This window comes from Oncorhynchus mykiss, chromosome 19 (genome assembly GCF_013265735.2).
Source record: "Oncorhynchus mykiss isolate Arlee chromosome 19, USDA_OmykA_1.1, whole genome shotgun sequence".
NCBI lineage: Eukaryota > Metazoa > Chordata > Actinopteri > Salmoniformes > Salmonidae > Oncorhynchus > Oncorhynchus mykiss.
The window spans coordinates 11876810-11893105 of NC_048583.1; the positions used below are offsets into that span (position 1 = coordinate 11876810).

The 16296-nt window shown below is 39.3% G+C and overlaps 1 protein-coding gene across 6 annotated transcripts in view; it reads left to right on the forward strand.

Annotated features, from left to right (window-relative positions):
- Window positions 1–16296, forward strand: part of LOC110498649 (serine/threonine-protein kinase DCLK2-like) — a 109270-nt gene that overhangs the window by 58860 nt on the left and 34114 nt on the right. For all 6 annotated transcript variants that reach the window (XR_005037661.1, XM_036954295.1, XM_036954296.1 and 3 more), the window contains exons 10-13: window positions 192–311; window positions 3491–3637; window positions 4405–4538; window positions 4733–4810. Coding sequence is in view for 5 of the 6 variants with exons in the window: in XM_036954295.1 (XP_036810190.1) it covers window positions 192–311; window positions 3491–3637; window positions 4405–4538; window positions 4733–4810 (479 nt within the window). In the remaining variant the exon portion in view is untranslated. The remainder of the gene's footprint in view (window positions 1–191; window positions 312–3490; window positions 3638–4404; window positions 4539–4732; window positions 4811–16296) is intronic.

Here is a 16296-nt window from a genome sequence, read left to right on the forward strand (position 1 = left end):
ACACGATTAACAACACAATTAACACAATTAATGTCTGTCCGCCTATAGGGTTAATAATGCAGGGTGGAATACCTAACCACTGTCCACTCACTGTGTGTGCTCACGTGTGTGCGTGTGTGTGCTCACGTGCGTGTGTGTGCTCGTGTGTGTGTTTGCATGTGTTTTGTGTGTTTGCATGTGTGTGTGTGCAGGAGCACCTGATAGAGAATGAAGTGGCAGTGCTGAGGAGAGTCAAACACCCCAACATTATCCAGCTGATAGACGAGGTGGACACACCCACTGAACTTTACCTGGTCATGGAGCTGGTCAAGGTACGTTCAACCACTACTGACCTCTACAGTATCTATTCAACCACTAATGACCTCTACAGTATCTATTCAACCACTACTGACCTCTACAGTATCTATTCAACCACTACTGACCTCTACAGTATCTATTCAACCACTACTGACCTCTACAGTATCTATTCAACCACTACTGACCTCTACAGTATCTATTCAACCACTACTGACCTCTACAGTATCTATTCAACCACTACTGACCTCTACAGTATCTATTCAACCACTACTGACCTCTACAGTATCTATTCAACCACTACTGACCTCTACAGTATCTAGTCAACCACTACTGACCTCTACAGTATCTATTCAACCACTACTGACCTCTACAGTATCTAGTCAACCACTACTGACCTCTACAGTATCTAGTCAACCACTAATGACCTCTACAGTATCTAGTCAACCACTAATGACCTCTACAGTATCTAGTCAACCACTACTGACCTCTACAGTATCTAGTCAACCACTACTGACCTCTACAGTATCTAGTCAACCACTAATGACCTCTACAGTATCTAGTCAACCACTACTGACCTCTACAGTATCTATTCAACCACTACTGACCTCTACAGTATCTATTCAACCACTACTGACCTCTACAGTATCTAGTCAACCACTACTGACCTCTACAGTATCTATTCAACCACTACTGACCTCTACAGTATCTATTCAACCACTACTGACCTCTACAGTATCTAGTCAACCACTACTGACCTCTACAGTATCTAGTCAACCACTAATGACCTCTACAGTATCTAGTCAACCACTACTGTCCTCTACAGTATCTAGTCAACCACTACTGACCTGTGTAGTATCTAGTCAACCACTAATGACCTCTACAGTATCTAGTCAACCACTACTGTCCTCTACAGTATCTATTCAACCACTACTGACCTCTACAGTATCTAGTCAACCACTACTGACCTCTACAGTATCTAGTCTACCACTACTGACCTCTACAGTATCTAGTCAACCACCAATGACCTCTACAGAATCTAGTCAACCACCAATGACCTCTACAGTATCTAGTCAACCACTACTGACCTCTACAGTTTCTAGTTAACCACTACAGTATCTAGTCAACCACTACCGACCTCTACAGTATCTAGTTAACCACTACAGTATCTAGTCAACCACTACTGACCTCTACAGTATCTAGTCAACCACTACTGACCTCTACAGTATCTAGTCTACCACTACTGACCTCTACAGTATCTAGTCAACCACCAATGACCTCTACAGAATCTAGTCAACCACCAATGACCTCTACAGTATCTAGTCAACCACTACTGACCTCTACAGTTTCTAGTTAACCACTACAGTATCTAGTCAACCACTACCGACCTCTACAGTATCTAGTTAACCACTACAGTATCTATTCAACCACTAATGACCTCTACAGTATCTATTCAACCACTACTGACCTCTACAGTATCTATTCAACCACTACTGACCTCTACAGTATCTATTCAACCACTACTGACCTCTACAGTATCTATTCAACCACTACTGACCTCTACAGTATCTATTCAACCACTACTGACCTCTACAGTATCTATTCAACCACTACTGACCTCTACAGTATCTATTCAACCACTACTGACCTCTACAGTATCTATTCAACCACTACTGACCTCTACAGTATCTAGTCAACCACTACTGACCTCTACAGTATCTATTCAACCACTACTGACCTCTACAGTATCTAGTCAACCACTACTGACCTCTACAGTATCTAGTCAACCACTAATGACCTCTACAGTATCTAGTCAACCACTAATGACCTCTACAGTATCTAGTCAACCACTACTGACCTCTACAGTATCTAGTCAACCACTACTGACCTCTACAGTATCTAGTCAACCACTAATGACCTCTACAGTATCTAGTCAACCACTACTGACCTCTACAGTATCTATTCAACCACTACTGACCTCTACAGTATCTATTCAACCACTACTGACCTCTACAGTATCTAGTCAACCACTACTGACCTCTACAGTATCTATTCAACCACTACTGACCTCTACAGTATCTATTCAACCACTACTGACCTCTACAGTATCTAGTCAACCACTACTGACCTCTACAGTATCTAGTCAACCACTAATGACCTCTACAGTATCTAGTCAACCACTACTGTCCTCTACAGTATCTAGTCAACCACTACTGACCTGTGTAGTATCTAGTCAACCACTAATGACCTCTACAGTATCTAGTCAACCACTACTGTCCTCTACAGTATCTATTCAACCACTACTGACCTCTACAGTATCTAGTCAACCACTACTGACCTCTACAGTATCTAGTCTACCACTACTGACCTCTACAGTATCTAGTCAACCACCAATGACCTCTACAGAATCTAGTCAACCACCAATGACCTCTACAGTATCTAGTCAACCACTACTGACCTCTACAGTTTCTAGTTAACCACTACAGTATCTAGTCAACCACTACCGACCTCTACAGTATCTAGTTAACCACTACAGTATCTAGTCAACCACTACTGACCTCTACAGTATCTAGTCAACCACTACTGACCTCTACAGTATCTAGTCTACCACTACTGACCTCTACAGTATCTAGTCAACCACCAATGACCTCTACAGAATCTAGTCAACCACCAATGACCTCTACAGTATCTAGTCAACCACTACTGACCTCTACAGTTTCTAGTTAACCACTACAGTATCTAGTCAACCACTACCGACCTCTACAGTATCTAGTTAACCACTACAGTATCTAGTCAACCACTACTGACCTCTACAGTATCTAGTCAACCACTACTGACCTCTACAGTATCTAGTCTACCACTACTGACCTCTACAGTATCTAGTCAACCACTACTGACCTCTACAGTATCTAGTCAACCACTACTGACCTCTACAGTATCTAGTCTACCACTACTGACCTCTACAGTATCTAGTCAACCACCAATGACCTCTACAGTATCTAGTCAACCACCAATGACCTCTACAGAATCTAGTCAACCACTACTGACCTCTACAGTATCTCGTCAACCACTACTGACCACTACAGCAGTATTCTGCACTTCATCAGTGCATGCAACATTAATATTTGAGGTACTTTATCATTTAGGTAAGTTCTTAATTCAACATGAATGTGTCTAATGCGTCCATTTCCTGAAGGGTGGCGACCTGTTTGATGCCATCACGTCCTCCACTAAGTACACAGAGCGAGATGCCAGTGTCATGGTGTTTAACCTGGCTGGAGCCCTGAAGTACCTCCACAGCATGAACATAGTACACAGAGACATCAAGCCTGAGAACCTGCTGGTGAGTAGTGAGGGACCACACTGAAGACTGGGGTAGCCAGCTACACTGTACACTGTAAGATCATATGTTGTTGAATTGACATACAGTAGTTATGTCAGAATTGTTGTGACACAGTTCCACGAGAGTGGCCGAGACATACACTACCGTTCAAAGGTTTGGGGTCACGTAGAAATGTCCTTGTTTTTGAAGGAAAAGCTATTTTCTTTGTCCATTAAATGACATCAAATTGATCAGGAATACAGTGTTAATGTTAATGTTGTAACTGACTATTGTAGCTGGAAATGGCAGATTTTTAATGGAATATCTACATGGGCGTACGGAGGCCCATTATCAGTAACCATCACTCCTGTGTTTGCTAATCCAAGTTTATCATTTTAAAAGGCTATTCATTATAAAACCCTTTTGTAATTATGTTAGCACAGCTGAAAACTGTTATTCTGATTAAAGAAGCAATAAAACTCGCCTCCTGTAGACTAGTTGGGTATCTGGAGCATCAGCATTTGTGGGTTCGAATACAGGCTCAAAATGGCCAGAAACAAAGAACTTTCTTCTGAAACTTGTCAGTGTATTCTTGTTCTGAGAAATGAAGGCTATTCCATGCAAGAAATTGCCAAGAAACTGAAGATCTCGTACAACGCTGTGTACTATGGATATGAGATTTCAGATTTTCATATGGCATGCTAAAGTATTTGCATATGAAATGCACAATGCCTTTTGAATTGAGGTGACATGAGTTGGTAACTATGTTTTGTGTGTCTGTCCGTTAGGTGTGTGAGTACCTTGACGGCACTAAGTCTCTGAAGCTGGGGGACTTTGGTCTGGCCACTGTGGTTGAGGGGCCCCTGCACACCGTGTGTGGAACCCCCACCTACGTGGCCCCTGAGATCATCGCTGAGGCTGGGTGAGTTACTGCCAACTGTACCTGTATCCATAGCATCAGACATTCTAGTGACTAGCGCCGCTGAAGGGGAAACCCACACGGATGTTAAACAACACTTCCTTCATATTTCTCTCTCTCTGCTCGCTCTCTTTCTCTCTCTGCTCTCTCTCTCTGCTCTTTCTCCATCTCTTTTCTCTCTCTCTCTCTCCCCCCAGTTATGGTCTGAAGGTGGATATCTGGGCAACTGGGGTCATCACTTACATCCTGCTGTGTGGCTTTCCTCCATTCCGCAGGTACACTGCACAATGTTATTTAACCTCCAGACACCTACAGTACACTACACAATGTTATTTAACCTCCAGACACCTACAGTACACTACACAATGTTATTTAACCTCCAGAACACCTACAGTACACTACACAATGTTATGTAACCTCCAGACACCTACAGTACACTACACAATGTTATTTAACCTCCAGACACCTACAGTACACTACACAATGGTATTTAACCTCCAGAACACCTACAGTACACTACACAATGTTATGTAACCTACAGTACACTACACAATGTTATTTAACCTACAGTACACTACACAATGTTATGTAACCTACAGTACACTACACAATGCTATGTAACCTACAGTACACTACACAATGTTATGTAACCTACAGTACACTACACAATGTTATTTAACCTACAGTACACTACACAATGTTATGTAACCTACAGTACACTACACAATGTTATTTAACCTACAGTACACTACACAATGTTATGTAACCTACAGTACACTACACAATGTTATGTAACCTACAGTACACTACACAATGTTATGTAACTTACAGTACACTACACAATGTTATGTAACCTCCAGACACCTACAGTACACTACACAATGTTATGTAACCTCCAGACACCTACAGTACACTACACAATGTTATGTAACCTCCAGACACCTACAGTACACTACACAATGTTATTTAACCTCCAGAACACCTACAGTACACTACACAATGTTATTTAACCTCCAGACACCTACAGTACACTACACAATGTTATTTAACCTCCAGACACCTACAGTACACTACACAATGTTATTTAACCTCCAGAACACCTACAGTACACTACACAATGTTATTTAACCTCCAGACACCTACAGTACACTACACAATGTTATTTAACCTCCAGAACACCTACAGTACACTACACAATGTTATGTAACCTCCAGAACACCTACAGTACACTACACAATGTTATTTAACCTACAGTACACTACACAATGCTATTTAACCTCCAGAACACCTACAGTACACTACACAATGTTATTTAACCTCCAGACACCTACAGTACACTACACAATGTTATTTAACCTCCAGAACACCTACAGTACACTACACAATGTTATGTAACCTCCAGACACCTACAGTACACTACAAATCAAATCAAATCAAATCAAATCAAATCAAATTTATTTTATATAGCCCTTCGTACATCAGCTGATATCTCAAAGTGCTGTACAGAAACCCAGCCTAAAACCCCAAACAGCAAGCAATGCAGGTGAAGAAGCACGGTGGCTAGGAAAAACTCCCTAGAAAGGCCAAAACCTAGGAAGAAACCTAGAGAGGAACCAGGCTATGTGGGGTGGCCAGTCCTCTTCTGGCTGTGCCGGGTGGAGATTATAACAAAACATGGTCAAGATGTTCAAATGTTCATAAATGACCAGCATGGTCGAATAATAATAAGGCAGAATAGTTGAAACTGGAGCAGCAGCACAGTCAGGTGGACTGGGGACAGCAAGGAGTCATCATGTCAGGTAGTCCTGGGGCATGGTCCTAGGGCTCAGGTCCTCCGAGAGAGAGAAAGAAAGAGAGAATTAGAGAGAGCATATGTGGGATGGCCAGTCCTCTTCTGGCTGTGCCGGGTGGAGATTATAACAGAACATGGCCAAATGTTCATAAATGATCAGCATGGTCGAATAATAATAAGGCAGAACAGTTGAAACTGGAGCAGCAGCACAGCCAGGTGGACTGGGGACAGCAAGGAGTCATCATGTCAGGTAGTCCTGGGGCATGGTCCTAGGGCTCAGGTCCTCCGAGAGAGAGAAAGAGAGAAGGAGAGAATTAGAGAACGCACACTTAGATTCACACAGGACACCGAATAGGACAGGAGAAGTACTCCAGATATAACAAACTGACCCTAGCCCCCCGACACATAAACTACTGCAGCATAAATACTGGAGGCTGAGACAGGAGGGGTCAGGAGACACTGTGTTTGACACTACACAATGTTATGTAGCCTACAGTACACTACACAATGTTATTTAACCTCCAGACACCTACAGTACACTACACAATGTTATTTAACCTCCAGACACCTACAGTACACTACACAATGTTATGTAACCTACAGACACCTACAGTACACTCTACACAATGTTATTTAACCTCCAGACACCTACAGTACACTACACAATGTTATTTAACCTCCAGAACACCTACAGTACACTACACAATGTTATTTAACCTACAGTACACTACACAATGTTATTTAACCTCCAGACACCTACAGTACACTACACAATGTTATTTAACCTACAGTACACTACACAATGTTATTTAACCTCCAGACACCTACAGTACACTACACAATGTTATTTAACCTCCAGAACACCTACAGTACACTACACAATGTTATTTAACCTCCAGAACACCTACAGTACACTACACAATGTTATTTAACCTCCAGACACCTACAGTACACTACACAATGTTATTTAACCTCCAGACACCTACAGTACACTACACAATGTTATTTAACCTCCAGACACCTACAGTACACTACACAATGTTATGTAACCTACAGTACACTACACAATGTTATGTAACCTACAGTACACTACACAATGTTATGTAACCTACAGTACACTACACAATGTTATTTAACCTACAGTACACTACACAATGTTTTGTAACCTACAGTACACTACACAATGTTATTTAACCTCCAGACACCTACAGTACACTACACAATGTTATTTAACCTACAGTACACTACACAATGTTATTTAACCTCCAGACACCTACAGTACACTACACAATGTTATTTAACCTCCAGAACACCTACAGTACACTACACAATGTTATTTAACCTCCAGACACCTACAGTACACTACACAATGTTATTTAACCTACAGTACACTACACAATGTTATTTAACCTCCAGAACACCTACAGTACACTACACAATGTTATTTAACCTCCAGAACACCTACAGTACACTACACAATGTTATTTAACCTCCAGACACCTACAGTACACTACACAATGTTATTTAACCTCCAGACACCTACAGTACACTACACAATGTTATTTAACCTCCAGACACCTACAGTACACTACACAATGTTATGTAACCTACAGTACACTACACAATGTTATGTAACCTACAGTACACTACACAATGTTATGTAACCTACAGTACACTACACAATGTTATTTAACCTACAGTACACTACACAATGTTATGTAACCTACAGTACACTACACAATGTTATTTAACCTACAGTACACTACACAATGTTATGTAACCTACAGTACACTACACAATGTTATGTAACCTACAGTACACTACACAATGTTATGTAACTTACAGTACACTACACAATGTTATGTAACCTCCAGACACCTACAGTACACTACACAATGTTATGTAACCTCCAGACACCTACAGTACACTACACAATGTTATGTAACCTCCAGACACCTACAGTACACTACACAATGTTATTTAACCTCCAGAACACCTACAGTACACTACACAATGTTATTTAACCTCCAGACACCTACAGTACACTACACAATGTTATTTAACCTCCAGACACCTACAGTACACTACACAATGTTATTTAACCTCCAGAACACCTACAGTACACTACACAATGTTATTTAACCTCCAGACACCTACAGTACACTACACAATGTTATTTAACCTCCAGAACACCTACAGTACACTACACAATGTTATTTAACCTACAGTACACTACACAATGTTATTTAACCTCCAGAACACATACAGTACACTACACAATGTTATTTAACCTCCAGACACCTACAGTACACTACACAATGTTATTTAACCTCCAGAACACCTACAGTACACTACACAATGTTATGTAACCTCCAGACACCTACAGTACACTACACAATGTTATGTAACCTACAGTACACTACACAATGTTATTTAACCTCCAGACACCTACAGTACACTACACAATGTTATTTAACCTCCAGACACCTACAGTACACTACACAATGTTATGTAACCTCCAGACACCTACAGTACACTCTACACAATGTTATTTAACCTCCAGACACCTACAGTACACTACACAATGTTATTTAACCTCCAGAACACCTACAGTACACTACACAATGTTATTTAACCTACAGTACACTACACAATGTTATTTAACCTCCAGACACCTACAGTACACTACACAATGTTATTTAACCTACAGTACACTACACAATGTTATTTAACCTCCAGACACCTACAGTACACTACACAATGTTATTTAACCTCCAGAACACCTACAGTACACTACACAATGTTATTTAACCTCCAGACACCTACAGTACACTACACAATGTTATTTAACCTACAGTACACTACACAATGTTATTTAACCTCCAGAACACCTACAGTACACTACACAATGTTATTTAACCTCCAGAACACCTACAGTACACTACACAATGTTATTTAACCTCCAGACACCTACAGTACACTACACAATGTTATTTAACCTCCAGACACCTACAGTACACTACACAATGTTATTTAACCTCCAGACACCTACAGTACACTACACAATGTTATTTAACCTACAGTACACTACACAATGTTATGTAACCTACAGTACACTACACAATGTTATGTAACCTACAGTACACTACACAATGTTATGTAACTTACAGTACACTACACAATGTTATGTAACCTCCAGACACCTACAGTACACTACACAATGTTATGTAACCTCCAGACACCTACAGTACACTACACAATGTTATTTAACCTCCAGACACCTACAGTACACTACACAATGTTATTTAACCTCCAGACACCTACAGTACACTACACAATGTTATTTAACCTCCAGAACACCTACAGTACACTACACAATGTTATTTAACCTCCAGACACCTACAGTACACTACACAATGTTATTTAACCTCCAGACACCTACAGTACACTACACAATGTTATTTAACCTCCAGAACACCTACAGTACACTACACAATGTTATTTAACCTCCAGACACCTACAGTACACTACACAATGTTATTTAACCTCCAGAACACCTACAGTACACTACACAATGTTATGTAACCTCCAGAACTCCTACAGTACACTACACAATGTTATTTAACCTCCAGACACCTACAGTACACTACACAATGTTATTTAACCTCCAGACACCTACAGTACACTACACAATGTTATTTAACCTCCAGACACCTACAGTACACTACACAATGTTATTTAACCTCCAGAACACCTACAGTACACTACACAATGTTATTTAACCTCCAGACACCTACAGTACACTACACAATGTTATTTAACCTCCAGAACACCTACAGTACACTACACAATGTTATTTAACCTCCAGAACACCTACAGTACACTACACAATGTTATTTAACCTCCAGACACCTACAGTACACTACACAATGTTATTTAACCTCCAGAACACCTACAGTACACTACACAATGTTATGTAACCTCCAGACACCTACAGTACACTACACAATGTTATGTAACCTACAGTACACTACACAATGTTATTTAACCTCCAGACACCTACAGTACACTACACAATGTTATTTAACCTCCAGACACCTACAGTACACTACACAATGTTATGTAACCTACAGACACCTACAGTACACTCTACACAATGTTATTTAACCTCCAGACACCTACAGTACACTACAAAATGTTATTTAACCTCCAGAACACCTACAGTACACTACACAATGTTATTTAACCTACAGTACACTACACAATGTTATTTAACCTCCAGACACCTACAGTACACTACACAATGTTATTTAACCTACAGTACACTACACAATGTTATTTAACCTCCAGACACCTACAGTACACTACACAATGTTATTTAACCTCCAGAACATCTACAGTACACTACACAATGTTATGTAACCTACAGACACCTACAGTACACTCTACACAATGTTATTTAACCTCCAGACACCTACAGTACACTACACAATGTTATTTAACCTCCAGAACACCTACAGTACACTACACAATGTTATTTAACCTACAGTACACTACACAATGTTATGTAACCTACAGACACCTACAGTACACTCTACACAATGTTATTTAACCTCCAGACACCTACAGTACACTACACAATGTTATTTAACCTCCAGAACACCTACAGTACACTACACAATGTTATTTAACCTACAGTACACTACACAATGTTATTTAACCTCCAGACACCTACAGTACACTACACAATGTTATTTAACCTACAGTACACTACACAATGTTATTTAACCTCCAGACACCTACAGTACACTACACAATGTTATTTAACCTCCAGAACACCTACAGTACACTACACAATGTTATTTAACCTCCAGAACACCTACAGTACACTACACAATGTTATTTAACCTCCAGACACCTACAGTACACTACACAATGTTATTTAACCTCCAGACACCTACAGTACACTACACAATGTTATTTAACCTCCAGACACCTACAGTACACTACACAATGTTATGTAACCTACAGTACACTACACAATGTTATGTAACCTACAGTACACTACACAATGTTATGTAACCTACAGTACACTACACAATGTTATTTAACCTACAGTACACTACACAATGTTATGTAACCTACAGTACACTACACAATGTTATTTAACCTCCAGACACCTACAGTACACTACACAATGTTATTTAACCTACAGTACACTACACAATGTTATTTAACCTCCAGACACCTACAGTACACTACACAATGTTATTTAACCTCCAGAACACCTACAGTACACTACACAATGTTATTTAACCTCCAGACACCTACAGTACACTACACAATGTTATTTAACCTACAGTACACTACACAATGTTATTTAACCTCCAGAACACCTACAGTACACTACACAATGTTATTTAACCTCCAGAACACCTACAGTACACTACACAATGTTATTTAACCTCCAGACACCTACAGTACACTACACAATGTTATTTAACCTCCAGACACCTACAGTACACTACACAATGTTATTTAACCTCCAGACACCTACAGTACACTACACAATGTTATGTAACCTACAGTACACTACACAATGTTATGTAACCTACAGTACACTACACAATGTTATGTAACCTACAGTACACTACACAATGTTATTTAACCTACAGTACACTACACAATGTTATGTAACCTACAGTACACTACACAATGTTATTTAACCTACAGTACACTACACAATGTTATGTAACCTACAGTACACTACACAATGTTATGTAACCTACAGTACACTACACAATGTTATGTAACTTACAGTACACTACACAATGTTATGTAACCTCCAGACACCTACAGTACACTACACAATGTTATGTAACCTCCAGACACCTACAGTACACTACACAATGTTATGTAACCTCCAGACACCTACAGTACACTACACAATGTTATTTAACCTCCAGAACACCTACAGTACACTACACAATGTTATTTAACCTCCAGACACCTACAGTACACTACACAATGTTATTTAACCTCCAGACACCTACAGTACACTACACAATGTTATTTAACCTCCAGAACACCTACAGTACACTACACAATGTTATTTAACCTCCAGACACCTACAGTACACTACACAATGTTATTTAACCTCCAGAACACCTACAGTACACTACACAATGTTATTTAACCTACAGTACACTACACAATGTTATTTAACCTCCAGAACACCTACAGTACACTACACAATGTTATTTAACCTCCAGACACCTACAGTACACTACACAATGTTATTTAACCTCCAGAACACCTACAGTACACTACACAATGTTATGTAACCTCCAGACACCTACAGTACACTACACAATGTTATGTAACCTACAGTACACTACACAATGTTATTTAACCTCCAGACACCTACAGTACACTACACAATGTTATTTAACCTCCAGACACCTACAGTACACTACACAATGTTATGTAACCTCCAGACACCTACAGTACACTCTACACAATGTTATTTAACCTCCAGACACCTACAGTACACTACACAATGTTATTTAACCTCCAGAACACCTACAGTACACTACACAATGTTATTTAACCTACAGTACACTACACAATGTTATTTAACCTCCAGACACCTACAGTACACTACACAATGTTATTTAACCTACAGTACACTACACAATGTTATTTAACCTCCAGACACCTACAGTACACTACACAATGTTATTTAACCTCCAGAACACCTACAGTACACTACACAATGTTATTTAACCTCCAGACACCTACAGTACACTACACAATGTTATTTAACCTACAGTACACTACACAATGTTATTTAACCTCCAGAACACCTACAGTACACTACACAATGTTATTTAACCTCCAGAACACCTACAGTACACTACACAATGTTATTTAACCTCCAGACACCTACAGTACACTACACAATGTTATTTAACCTCCAGACACCTACAGTACACTACACAATGTTATTTAACCTCCAGACACCTACAGTACACTACACAATGTTATTTAACCTACAGTACACTACACAATGTTATGTAACCTACAGTACACTACACAATGTTATGTAACCTACAGTACACTACACAATGTTATGTAACTTACAGTACACTACACAATGTTATGTAACCTCCAGACACCTACAGTACACTTCACAATGTTATGTAACCTCCAGACACCTACAGTACACTACACAATGTTATTTAACCTCCAGAACACCTACAGTACACTACACAATGTTATTTAACCTCCAGACACCTACAGTACACTACACAATGTTATTTAACCTCCAGACACCTACAGTACACTACACAATGTTATTTAACCTCCAGAACACCTACAGTACACTACACAATGTTATTTAACCTCCAGACACCTACAGTACACTACACAATGTTATTTAACCTCCAGAACACCTACAGTACACTACACAATGTTATGTAACCTCCAGAACTCCTACAGTACACTACACAATGTTATTTAACCTCCAGACACCTACAGTACACTACACAATGTTATTTAACCTCCAGACACCTACAGTACACTACACAATGTTATTTAACCTCCAGACACCTACAGTACACTACACAATGTTATTTAACCTCCAGAACACCTACAGTACACTACACAATGTTATTTAACCTCCAGACACCTACAGTACACTACACAATGTTATTTAACCTCCAGAACACCTACAGTACACTACACAATGTTATTTAACCTCCAGAACACCTACAGTACACTACACAATGTTATTTAACCTCCAGACACCTACAGTACACTACACAATGTTATTTAACCTCCAGAACACCTACAGTACACTACACAATGTTATGTAACCTCCAGACACCTACAGTACACTACACAATGTTATGTAACCTACAGTACACTACACAATGTTATTTAACCTCCAGACACCTACAGTACACTACACAATGTTATTTAACCTCCAGACACCTACAGTACACTACACAATGTTATGTAACCTCCAGAACACCTACAGTACACTACACAATGTTATTTAACCTCCAGACACCTACAGTACACTACACAATGTTATTTAACCTCCAGAACACCTACAGTACACTACACAATGTTATTTAACCTCCAGACACCTACAGTACACTACACAATGTTATTTAACCTCCAGAACATCTACAGTACACTACACAATGTTATGTAACCTACAGACACCTACAGTACACTCTACACAATGTTATTTAACCTCCAGACACCTACAGTACACTACACAATGTTATTTAACCTCCAGAACACCTACAGTACACTACACAATGTTATTTAACCTACAGTACACTACACAATGTTATTTAACCTCCAGACACCTACAGTACACTACACAATGTTATTTAACCTACAGTACACTACACAATGTTATTTAACCTCCAGACACCTACAGTACACTACACAATGTTATTTAACCTCCAGAACATCTACAGTACACTACACAATGTTATTTAACCTCCAGACACCTACAGTACACTACACAATGTTATTTAACCTACAGTACACTACACAATGTTATTTAACCTCCAGAACACCTACAGTACACTACACAATGTTATTTAACCTCCAGAACACCTACAGTACACTACACAATGTTATTTAACCTCCAGACACCTACAGTACACTACACAATGTTATTTAACCTCCAGACACCTACAGTACACTACACAATGTTATGTAACCTACAGTACACTACACAATGTTATATAACCTCCAGACACCTACAGTACACTACACAATGTTATTTAACCTACAGTACACTACACAATGTTATTTAACCTCCAGACACCTACAGTACACTACACAATGTTATTTACCCTCCAGACACCTACAGTACACTACACAATGTTATGTAACCTACAGTACACTACACAATGTTATGTAACCTACAGTACACTACACAATGTTATGTAACCTCCAGACACCTACAGTACACTACACAATGTTATTTAACCTCCAGACACCTACAGTACACTACACAATGTTATTTAACCTCCAGAACACCTACAGTACACTACACAATGTTATTTAACCTCCAGAACACCTACAGTACACTACACAATGTTATTTAACCTGCAGACACCTACAGTACACTACACAATGTTATTTAACCTCCAGACACCTACAGTACACTACACAATGTTATGTAACCTCCAGACACCTACAGTACACTACACAATGTTATGTAACCTACAGTACACTACACAATGTTATATAACCTCCAGACACCTACAGTACACTACACAATGTTATTTAACCTCCAGACACCTACAGTACACTACACAATGTTATGTAACCTACAGTACACTACACAATGTTATGTAACCTACAGTACACTACACAATGTTATTTAATCTACAGTACACTACACAATGTTATGTAACCTACAGTACACTACACAATGTTATGTAACCTACAGTACACTACACAATGTTATTTAACCTACAGTACACTACACAATGTTATGTAACCTCCAGACACCTACAGTACACTACACAATGTTATTTAACCTGCAGACACCTACAGTACACTACACAATGTTATTTAACCTGCAGACACCTACAGTACACTACACAATGTTATTTAACCTCCAGACACCTACAGTACACTACACAATGTTATGTAACCTCCAGACACCTACAGTACACTACACAATGTTATGTAACTTACAGTACACTACACAATGTTATTTAACCTGCAGACACCTACACAATGTTATGTAACCTACAGTACACTACACAATGTTATTTAACCTACAGTACACCTACAGTACACTACACAATGTTATTTAACCTCCAGAACACCTACAGTACACTACACAATGTTATTTAACCTCCAGACACCTACAGTACACTACACAATGTTATTTAACCTCCAGAACACCTACAGTACACTACACAATGTTAT